The sequence below is a fragment of the Apodemus sylvaticus genome, chromosome 13 (genome assembly GCF_947179515.1).
Source record: "Apodemus sylvaticus chromosome 13, mApoSyl1.1, whole genome shotgun sequence".
Classification (NCBI taxonomy): domain Eukaryota; kingdom Metazoa; phylum Chordata; class Mammalia; order Rodentia; family Muridae; genus Apodemus; species Apodemus sylvaticus.
In genome coordinates, this window is record NC_067484.1 from 71,627,439 (window position 1) to 71,637,856 (window position 10,418).

General features: G+C 44.4%; 1 protein-coding gene across 2 annotated transcripts; it reads right to left on the reverse strand.

Moving 5' to 3' along the window:
- Positions 1 to 408: 408 nt before the first annotated feature.
- On the reverse strand, positions 409 to 5,545 carry Srp19 (signal recognition particle 19). Of its 2 annotated transcripts, XM_052155879.1 has the most exons (5): positions 5,420 to 5,545; positions 4,898 to 4,973; positions 2,635 to 2,706; positions 2,431 to 2,542; positions 409 to 907 (listed from the first exon to the last, which is right to left on the reverse strand). In XM_052155879.1, the coding sequence occupies exons 1-5, from the start codon at positions 5,458 to 5,460 to the stop codon at positions 774 to 776; spliced, it is 435 nt and encodes a 144-aa protein (XP_052011839.1). In that variant the 5' UTR covers positions 5,461 to 5,545; the 3' UTR covers positions 409 to 773. The 2 variants fall into 2 exon arrangements, with proteins under 2 accessions (XP_052011839.1, XP_052011838.1); XM_052155878.1 differs by lacking the exons at positions 4,898 to 4,973; positions 5,420 to 5,545 and adding an exon at positions 3,716 to 4,254.
- Positions 5,546 to 10,418: the final 4,873 nt, after the last annotated feature.

Genomic DNA, 10,418 nt, shown 5'->3' on the forward strand with positions numbered 1-10,418 from the left:
GGTTGACATGTTGACATTAAGTCTCTTCTCATTCTCCACATTATCTTACGGATCCTGGAGCTGAGTTAGTTACTACCTGGCCAGCAAACCCCTGGGATCTGCCTGTCTCCCACACCGATGAACTGGGCTTTCCCTGAGTACTAGGAATCTAAACTTAGGTCTTCCTGCTCGTGAAGCAAGCACTTTGACATTGAATGTCTGTCTCTCCAACTCAGAAAGAATGGTCATGAGACTAACACATGAGCAGGTTTAAAGCAGAAGCCTGAGCTGCGCATCGTCACAGCAGACTGAGACAGTTCCCAGCCCCTCCCCTTCTCTGCTTTACCCGCCCTGGGCACGCTTCAGCTCGCTGTATTCACTACCTTTTTCTACTGGTATTAACTGATTTGTAAGAGAAAGCTACTAAAGTCAGTTTAAATCTTTTATTTCATTAACTTAAAGGTGAACAAAATGCGTATTTCAAATTTTATTACTTATATACCTGAAATATATGTTTACATAGAAGACAAACAGATATAGTATTTCAAGTAACTTATGGGACAGTCATTATCTGTTAAAAATATTCTTTCTTCCACACACAAGTTTTCCTTCTTACAGTATAAAAGCTGGGTGCGAACTTCTGATGGAAACTTCTTTCACTGTTAACTGTTGATGAGGATGGGAGACACACTTGTTCACAGCTCAGTTAAACGACACAAACAAAAAGCTGTCCCCTCAGCCACGGAGATGCACGTCTCTCCCAGCAGGGCCGTGTGCTCTATGTTCTCACCACGTCATTTCTTCTTCTTTCCTTTCCCTTTTTTACTCCCCTCTCCTTGCTGAAGGCTTGGGTCAGCACCTCCCGATTTCTGCGTCCTTGTTTTTAGCTTGGGTATCATTTCTGCTACGTATAGCATCACTGACTTACCTAGAAATCAGAAGCTAGAGTTAGTGTAACAATCTTAGAAATAATACACAGCACGTTACTGACTGGAAACCTCAGTTCTAGGCCCAGGTCTCCACCCCTTACCCTTTTGAGAGAGGGGGGGAGGAATATATTAAACAACAGGACCTCACCCTAAGCTCAGATGACACTGACACACACCCATATCCTGCTCCATCTAACTACAAGAAGCCACCTTTTTTTTGCTTCAACACATCAACCTTCTTATCTTTGATATCTGTTTACTAGAAATAGGAGTATTCTTTTCACCAATAAATTTTAGCTGCTTTTCTAATCAAGCTTTTTTGTTTATCTATTTTGGGTCTTTTAAGGCAGTAGGGAAAATGGTGAGAGAAAACACTTCTGTGGCCAGCTAGGGGTGGCACACACCTTTAGTCCCAGCACTTGGGAGGCAGAGGCAGGTGGATTTCTGAGTTCAAGGCCAGCCTGGTCTACAGAGTGAGTTCCAGGACAGCCAGGGCTACACAGAGAAACCCTGTCTCGGGGGAAAAAACAAAACAAAACAAAAAACCAAAAAAACCCCATCACTTTCGTGTGTGCCACTAGGCAAATGTCCTTGCCACTTTCCCAGCTCTAGCTATTATTCCTGAGTCAGAATCTTAAGTTTCTGGCAATAACCAATGTACGTACAAAAACCAATTCATTTGTATTTGACTAAGACCAAACAATTACATATCAATTAGCCTGACAGTGCAATTGTTTTATTTTAATAAAATTGAAGATGTTAAAGTGGCAAAAAAATAAATAAAAATTTAAAAAAGTCTAGAAAAGGGAAATCATTTGAAATGTAAATAAATTATATCGAATTAAAAAGAAAATTTAAAAAAGTGAACAGCTCTGAATTAAAATACATAAATTAAAAGGTTAAAAATAAATAAAAAAATTAAAGGTGTGATCCTCTGTTTTTGAACTACAACCATGTATTCATGCACATAATGTGTGTGTGTATTCGACATGTATACACACGTCAGAAAATAACTTTGTGGAGTCTGTTCTTTATCCCTGAGCCGGCACCCACCCGCCAGTGTATTCTGTCTCCAGTCCCCATTCCCTACGTACTCTACCACTCACCTTTAGGTAAGTGCTGTCTGGAAAATGGGTATGTTAGCTTCTAGTCCATTTAAAAAACTTTTTCTATCAATAATACATATATCTATCAATAAGTAGTATTATTATCTAAGTTTTTATGTGTGGAACAGCAGTATGAATAGTTCTGCTTTTGTCATTCAGTATTGCTTAATTTTTGCTGTATTGAGGCTTGAACCTAGTACCCTGTGCATGGTAGGGAGTCTAGCCACTCCTCCAGACTTCTTCAGTCCTCTATTTTGAGACGAGGCCTTCCCAAGGCTCAGGCTAGTCTTGGCCTCATTCTACAGTCCGCACAGACACTGACTTACAGTGCTCTGCCTCAGCATTCTGAGAGCCAGGGCTACTGCAGATGGGTGGTATTTACCCTCTGTACCCTGGGAATTCACTGCAAAGCTTACGTGACGGGAACTGTCCCAGGCAGAGGCTGCCGTCCTCCTGTCTGAGCTGCACCCGGACTCTGCCTCTGTACTGAACGTCACGGTTCCACTCTCTGGAGTACATTTTGTTTTTCTAACACAAATAAAACAAAAGAAAAATGTGTCTTGAGAGTTATGCCATCAGTGAAGTGAGCAGAAGGCACAGTGGTGAGGCCCCCGTCATACCTCCAGAAAGGCGTTCAGCCCAACGGCTGAGCACACATCTTGAATCTCAGTAGCCGTAGGGTTTTCTACAGCCTGAACAGTTAAAAACAAAACAAATATACAGCTGAGTTTAAAGTAGTTATTACTACATTGTGCGTAAATAATTTCAATATTATGACTAAAATAGAGTAAACCCTACTGTTATTTTTTACTAAATATTTTTACTATAAAACTTAAAAATCCTTAAGAGTAAGATGGCTGTATGTTTCTCTCTTCCAACATAAGCCATATGAGAGAAAGGATGTCATCAGCACATTCCGTAGCGAAGCCTGATGGTCTGAACGCAGTAGGTGCTCAATGCATCTGACTGCTTAAACGATTACACACACAACCATTCTAGAAACCTGTTACCTAGTAAAGCTGGACGTGATTGCCTCCAGCCCTGCAATTCAAGTATATATTCAACAGCTGAATATATGCACTCAAGCATGCTCACAGTAGCACTCACTGTATCTTATTTTTAGTATTTATTTTATTTTGCGGTCAGAAGCAGCCCTGGATCCCCTGGCACTGCAGTTATAGATGGTTGGGAGTCACCATGTGGGTGCTGGGAACAGGTCTCCTGCAGAAGCAGTAAGGGTTCGTACCTGCCGCGCCTTCGCTGGAGCCCCACAGCACTACATATTAATCTAAATTGGGAGTGTGGGATTCCCACAATGCAGTTCTGCAAAGCAGAACTTTGAGGCAGGGGAAGTTCATACACCCTCTCTCCCAGGAACATTTGGTCATGTTGGGAGACAGATTTGCTTCAAAATAATTAGAGAAGAGGGAACTTTATTTAGCAGGCAGAGGCCAGAGATGTTATCATGCATCTTAAAATGCACAGAATTCTCACTTACAACAAATAATTATCTGACTCAGAACTGTTGATGAGGGCTGGAGAGATGGCTCAGAAGCTGAGAGCTTATACTGCTCTTGTAGAGGACCCAAGTTCAGTCCTAAAACCCAAACAGGCAGCCTAGCTCTAAGGGACCTGACACCCTCTTCTGGCCTCCACAGTGCCTGCATTCACCCCTGCATACTCCCCCACACAGACACTTACATAAGTAGAATAAACCTTTAAAACAAACACTGTCAATGGTGCTTGTGCTAAGAAATCTTGCTTGGAGCAATTAGAGTTAAACTGCACTCCAAGGACGGGGGTGTTGCTTAGTGACAGAGAACTTGCTCGGCCTATTTGAGGCCTCACATTCATTCCCGAGCATCAAAATATACACAAAATTTCTCATACTTAAAGATCTGTGGAAAAGACAGAAAGGTACACAATGAGTAACCCCATACATATAAAATGGAAAACCAGCCCAAGGTAACCTATAGTGTTGGAAATCAGATCCATGTTCCTTTGTATGTGTGAGCCCGGGGAAGACACACAGGGGGCAGAGGGAATCTTCCTGTATAACTGGTAATGTTTAATTAAGTCTGGGTGCTGAATCCAGCTATATGAAAATTATTCAGTTTATACACTTTTCTAAGTTTGTTAGCTATATATCAGTGGATCTTTTTAAACAATAAACATTCCAGAGAGCACCTAGGGGCTTATGTTGGGCATTATTCTGAACAGTGCTCTGGAGGATGCAAGGTGAACTTCACTCTTCAAAGTAGTAGCCAAATGAAAGACATTAATAATAATAACAAAAAACTAATGCTTTGCTTGAGATCTCATTTGTTCATAAAATCAAATGCCTCTTTAAAAGTTGAATCCAACATAAAAATTCTATGAGCTTTCTCATTTAGCACTGGGCATTTTCTAAGCTTAAGTCACCAGACCAGTCCCTAATTGTGGGCTTGCTGTCTAAAGATATCATCATTCAGATCTGTAAATCTTTTAGGGTCTTCCACATGTTGGGTTAAGAGCTACCCCCATCCCCTACACCTACTTCCCACAAGTACTAACTTTACTTCTTTAAAAAGCAATAAAGACAAAACTCAACAAAACCGCACTTTGTACAAACCTTTATTCCTATACTTTTGAAAAAGTGAGTTTGCATCCTGCATGCTGTGCTATCCAATGCTACCACTTCGATTTCATTGAGAAGACTGTCATAATCTTGGTGTTAAGGCATGAAAACTCGACCAGACCTCTTCTTTTCTTTACAAACAGGCCATTAAGAATTCTCTTCCGTTTTGCAAGTATTCTCTTCAATCCCATTGAAAAAAGAAGCAGTCGTGGCCCTAACAAGCCAACCTTCCCTAAGTCTTCAACCGCTAGGTATCAGATACTCACCTTACTTATGGGGATCCGTCTCCCCTCAGCTATGGTCTTCTTATTATTTAAATAAGCGGGGTAGATACAAATAAACCTGCCACAAACACACACGGAAAAAAGCACAGCTAGGTAACTTAAAAGGGACAATTTCATCCACATAGCAGAAACATCTTATACCATAATGTATTTTTTATATATATTAATGACTGAAGCAAAACAATGCAACTGTTACTTTGACACAACAGCCTGTCAAGAGTCCCTGACGCTGGAGCGCGCTCTTACACCAAAAGGAAAAACTCAGAAGACACCAGGCGAGCCTCTCTGACAGCAACACTAATGTAGAACGCGCTGCTCGCGGCGCGACTGTTCTCTAACGTCGGGTCGGGTCCGCACCGCCCGCACCGCACCGCACCGCCCGCCACAGCTGCAGGGGAGCTTGGTGCGGCCGGGGCTCGGAAGCTGCGGAATGAATGCCGGGGTTCCGGTGGCAAGAGAGCCCCGAACCCAGTGACGCCGCGGCCAGTCTTCCCGAGGACCCACCTGTCCTGGTCGGCCGGAGACCGCGCGGTTGCGCAAGCCATCTCCACGGGAGTCCCGACAGCCGCGCCAGCCTCGCAGGCCGAATACCAGCAGGAAGTTGACTCGGACCTCGGAGAGCGCCCGCCCTTCCGGCGGAAGTCCTACCTCCAAAGCGCCCGGCAGCCGGGTTTCTCTCACAGGTTGGTTCCGGCTCGGAGTGACGTGGCTTGTCCCCGCGAGAAGAGTGTCCGGCCTTTCAGGTGCCTTCCGCTGTTTGGAGTTAGCTCAGCCCGCTCCACAGTGGCTGTGCGCACTCTGCTGGTGTAGCCCGGGCTGTTCACCCAGGGGAGTCTGTAGTTTGGAGCAAGATGCCGATTAGATCTGGCAGGAAAATGCCCTTTATGTATACCTGGTTTCCTTAGCTCGCTTTCGACTTAGGACGGTAAATTTTTAGAGCGGTGCACTTAGTATTTTTGGCACTGTGCTGTGTAAATATTAATGTTGGACACAACTGTACACATTAAGCTTCTACAATTTCATATTTTCGCATACATTGATCAGTTGATGTGCAGGTGAAGGGGAAACGCCACGCCACGTTTGTTTTTTTATGGTCACAGTTCAAGTGACATACAGCAGAGAAACAGAAGAAAGGGGTAGTAAAACTTTTACGCAGCGCGCCTTTGGTTTTAAAAAAGCTAGAGGGGAAAAAAAGATAACTTTATAGGATTACATAAATAATAGTGAATTGAGATTATTTGAGAAGGCTTCAAAGATGAGTTATACTAACATTTTTAAGTGATTTTCTTGGTTTCAGTTTAAGTCTTAAAGAACACTGATACCTTCCCTTCTAGTGCGTTGCCTTCTACATGAAAAATCCCTCTCTGCCTCCTTCCCTTTCTCCCCTCCCTGTAAGGATAACTGTGGGCTCAGGACTCCCAGACCCCCAAGACCAACTTCTCAGCACAAAGGAGATTTATTTGCTGGAGACAATAGCCTAGCCTGAGCTTTCATACTTCCAGAGCTGGACTTTGCCAAAAAACTGAGAGTGCAGGCTTGGGTACAGGGTACTCCAGAGTAGTCTATTTTCACCTCTTCAATTGCATTTTAGCATTTAAAACTGTCTGTCTGTCTGTCTGTCTGTCTCTCTCTCTCTCTCTCTCTTTCTCTCTCTGTGTGTGAAATGCACACCCGTGTCAACTGAAGGACAAAAACAACACTTGGGAGTTGGGTCTGCCTTGCCACATGTGAGATCTAGGCATGCAGCTCAGGTCATGAGGCCTGTGCATCAGCACCTTTATCCACTGAGCCACTCGGCTGGTTCTCTCTCAAACACACCACACCGACATTAGCAGTGGCCGTTTACTCCACATCTACGAAGGAACTTTAAAAACAGATAGGTACACTAGGACATTAATTTAAAAGAATGTTTATATGTGAGCACATGCTACAGTACGCCTTTATACCTTTATCCTCTGAGCCCTTCTTCTTCCTCTTTCTTCCCAGGTTGGTATCAGACTCAAAAATCCCCCTGCCTCAGCACCCTGCCCACACATGCTAGGATATAGCAACTATGTGCAGCCATGCTTTTTAAAGCATACACAACTCCTGGAAAAGTGTGTCATTCCAGGAACCAGGGAACCTGGACCTGGCAAGGAGGCTGACTTTACCTATCCAGCACTCTTTCTTCCTTTGTTTAATACCCAGTGTTCGATTAGCACTCTGTCATACATGTGCGGTGGCACACCTGCATCCAAATACATACACACATAATAAATGTGAAAAAATGAGTGGACAGGATCCGTCTACTTGTTTTCTTTAAGACTCACGCTTGCCTAGTCACCCAGGACAAACACAACTCCCAGGTGAAAGAATAGGAAAAGCGACGTCAGACTCCATAGCTAATGCCCACCTGGCTTCATTCCTGTTTAACGCCTTTCCAGAACCATACAGTTATGGCTGCCCATTACTGCTTTCTGCGCTTGAGATGTAGGAGGCAGTTTTGCTTTTACCTATTCTTGATCATTTGGTGTCTTCTGTTAATGGAGGATTTTACTTTATCTAGTAGATAATCATATGCTTAATACCGTTACATGTTATTTTATGCACTGTAACTAATTCTCCCTCCTCTGCCTTTACTAAAAGATGAAATAATTACTTTAAAATGTTTTAACATATTTATCCATTAATCATATAAAACAATGGGGTTTCCCAACAATTTTATATACTTATACATGATGTACCTATGCGATGTCTCTCCACTGCCCTCTGGTTCCCCTCCACGCTTGCTAATGCCCTTCTCTTTTTAGCTAGCTCCCCTTCGACTTCATGTCTTGTTTGTCTTGATGACCCAGTGAGGTGCACCAGGAGCTGGGTGGGAGTTTATTTACAGGAACTGTGCATCGTACCAGTGCTTTCCTCCCCAGTCAACTGTTCCTGTGAAGAAATCCTCAGAGCCTTACAAGCTTTTATACTTCACTTTGAACCCTTGTTTCCCAGTAGGGTTTGGAACACTCTAAAGTGTAAGATTAAAACTACTAAGTATTTCCTCTTTCCTGTTTTGAGTTGTTTGGATTGAGAGTCACAATTATTTACCTACTTGTTTGCTTTTTCTTTTGTAACTTTTTATTCTCTGTGAATCTTACATCATGCACCCCAACCCACTCATCTCTGTCCCCTTATACCCACCCTCTGCTGGTGCAACCCCCATACACACACACAAAGAAAAAAGAAGTCTCATTGTGGAAGCTGTAGTGTCACAGTGTGTCCCACAGTATACTCTTGTCCATACTACTTTGTTTGTAAATGTTCATTGTAATGAGTCACTGGTCTGGCTTGAGGCCTGTGCCTTCTACACTATCAACACTGAACCTTACTGGGACTCGTCTTGGATACCCTGAAGTTGCCCTGTATCATGGCGATCCTGCAGCTTTGGATCTGCAGGACCGGCCCCTTCATGCGCTCCAGCAGATCACAGATAATGTAGATGTTAGGGTGGGCCAACTCAAAGCCCTGGATCTGGGCCTGGGAGGTATCCGAGCCGGACAGCTTGCCAGCTCCTCTTCACCCACACCACCAGGTAAGCGCTCCAGGACTGCCCCTGGCTAACTCGGCCAATGCTACAGCCAGCAAAGGACGGAGCCAGCGTTCCTCCTCTGGCCCGCAGGGAGGCTCTCTCCTATGCTGCCCATGTGAGGTACTGGGTCTGCTCTCCTGAGTGCTGCAGCAGGCAAGGGTTGGGCCAGCTCTCCTGTCTGCCACAGGTGGCAGAGCTGCTGCTGCTGCTGCATCGTTCCCTTGCCAGCAACACTGCAAATTGTAGGCCGGCTCTCCCACGCTCCCACCTTGCTTGCTTTGGAGAGTTCGATTGCTCCAACTGTTACCTCTCTATTTTACTGATGCAGTGATGCAGCAGGGCCGTGGGCTCTGGCTTCCCCGTGCTTTTTAAATGCCCCCAGGAGATTGAGACGTGAGTGGGGAGCAGGCAGCGTGGAGCGCCTCTTTACACTGGCACCCGGGGCCGGCGTTCAGGGCCTAGCAGCAGCTAGGTCTTCACTATGGTATGTCTGTTCCGGAAAGACTTTTCAAGACTGTTGTACTTTTCAAGACTGACTTTTAGCCCTCAGATTCTGTGAGCTGATATTCTAAACATACACTTAGTGTGCTGGATAGCTTTATGTCAACTTGACACAAGCCAAAGTCATCTGAGAGAAGGAAATCTCAAGTGAGAAAATGACTCTATAAAATGCCTCTTATAAATAAGAAAAGCCTATAGGATATTTTTTTAGTGACTGATGGGAGGGCCCAGCCCAATGTGGGTTGGTGGTCCCTGGTTCTGTAAGAAGGCAGTCTTAACAATCCAGGGAGAGCAAGCCAGTAAGCAGACCCCCACCCCCCACCCCCCAGCCTGTGCGTCAGCTTCTGTCTTCAGGTTCTGGCCCTGTGTGGCTCCCTGCCCTTACTGCTTTTAATGTCATACTGTTACACAGAACTGAGGGAAATAAACCCTTGGTCATGGTGTTTCATCACAGCAATAGGAACACTAAAGTCAGCTTGTCATTTAAAACTTTAAGGAATCCCAAATAAAAGCACTTTAGACAAATGCAATGTTTTTCTCTTTTTAAAGATAATATGTTTATTTTATGTGCATTGGTATTTTGCCTGTATGTCTGTGTGACAGTATCAGATGTTGGCGTTACAGACAGTTGTGAACTGTCATGTGGATGCTGGGAATTGAAACCCAGGCCCTCTGGAAGAACAGTCGGTGCTTTTAACTACTGAACCATCTCTCCAACCCCAAATGGAATGGTTTTATTTTCTTCCAAGGGCTGTTATTTTGTCACTATCTTGTGGTAATTTTATCATTTAGTATAGTAGAAATCTGATGTCAATCTTTTCTTTTGGAGGTGACCCAGTATCTTTGAAATTAAGAAATAATTCAGGTAGGAGGGAATGTGGCTCACTGGTAGCAGTACTTGCCTTGTACACTGATTCCCCAGCACTACCAAAATCCAACTATCACGTGTCTAAATGTGGCATTGTCGGCTTCAGTTACATCAGGAATTGGAGTTGGTTCACAAATGCCAAGTCAGGAAAGGCAGAAAGACGCAGAAACACTGCAGTGGCTGGTGAGTGTCTCTTAATTTCTCTCTCCAAGCCTCCTTCCTCAATCTGGCCCCTTCTTTCTTCCCTGGCTTCTTACACTGTTCATGAGCCAGTCACAGCAGTCAGCCTTTAGTTTATGGACACACTGTGACAGCTCTCACCAGCCAACATGTGTGTGTGGTATATGTGCATGTGTGGTCAGGCCGTGCACTCATGGAGGGCAGAGGAAGATCAGTGTCCTCCTCCATTGCTCCAGAGTAGGGTTTCTCGCTGAACCTGGAGGTAGATTGGTAACCAGCATGCATCCCAAGTTGGCCTCCACCCTTCTAATTAAAGATGACCTTGAACTCCTGACCCTCCAATGCCATTTCCCCCAACCCCGAACTAGGATCACAAGTGTGTGCAACAACACCAGGCC

Excerpts from the sequence above, each read along its gene's own strand:
- Srp19 (XM_052155878.1), bottom strand. The coding sequence starts at position 3,868 with ATGAATGTGAGGCCTCAAATAGGCCGAGCAAGTTCTCTGTCACTAAGC. Across the intron at positions 2,707-3,715 it reads TAAAGGTTTATTCTACTTAT|GCTGTAGAAAACCCTACGGC; the intron begins GTAAGTGTCTGT and ends TTAACTGTTCAG. Across the intron at positions 2,543-2,634 it reads GGCTGAACGCCTTTCTGGAG|AAAAACAAAATGTACTCCAG; the intron begins GTATGACGGGGG and ends TATTTGTGTTAG.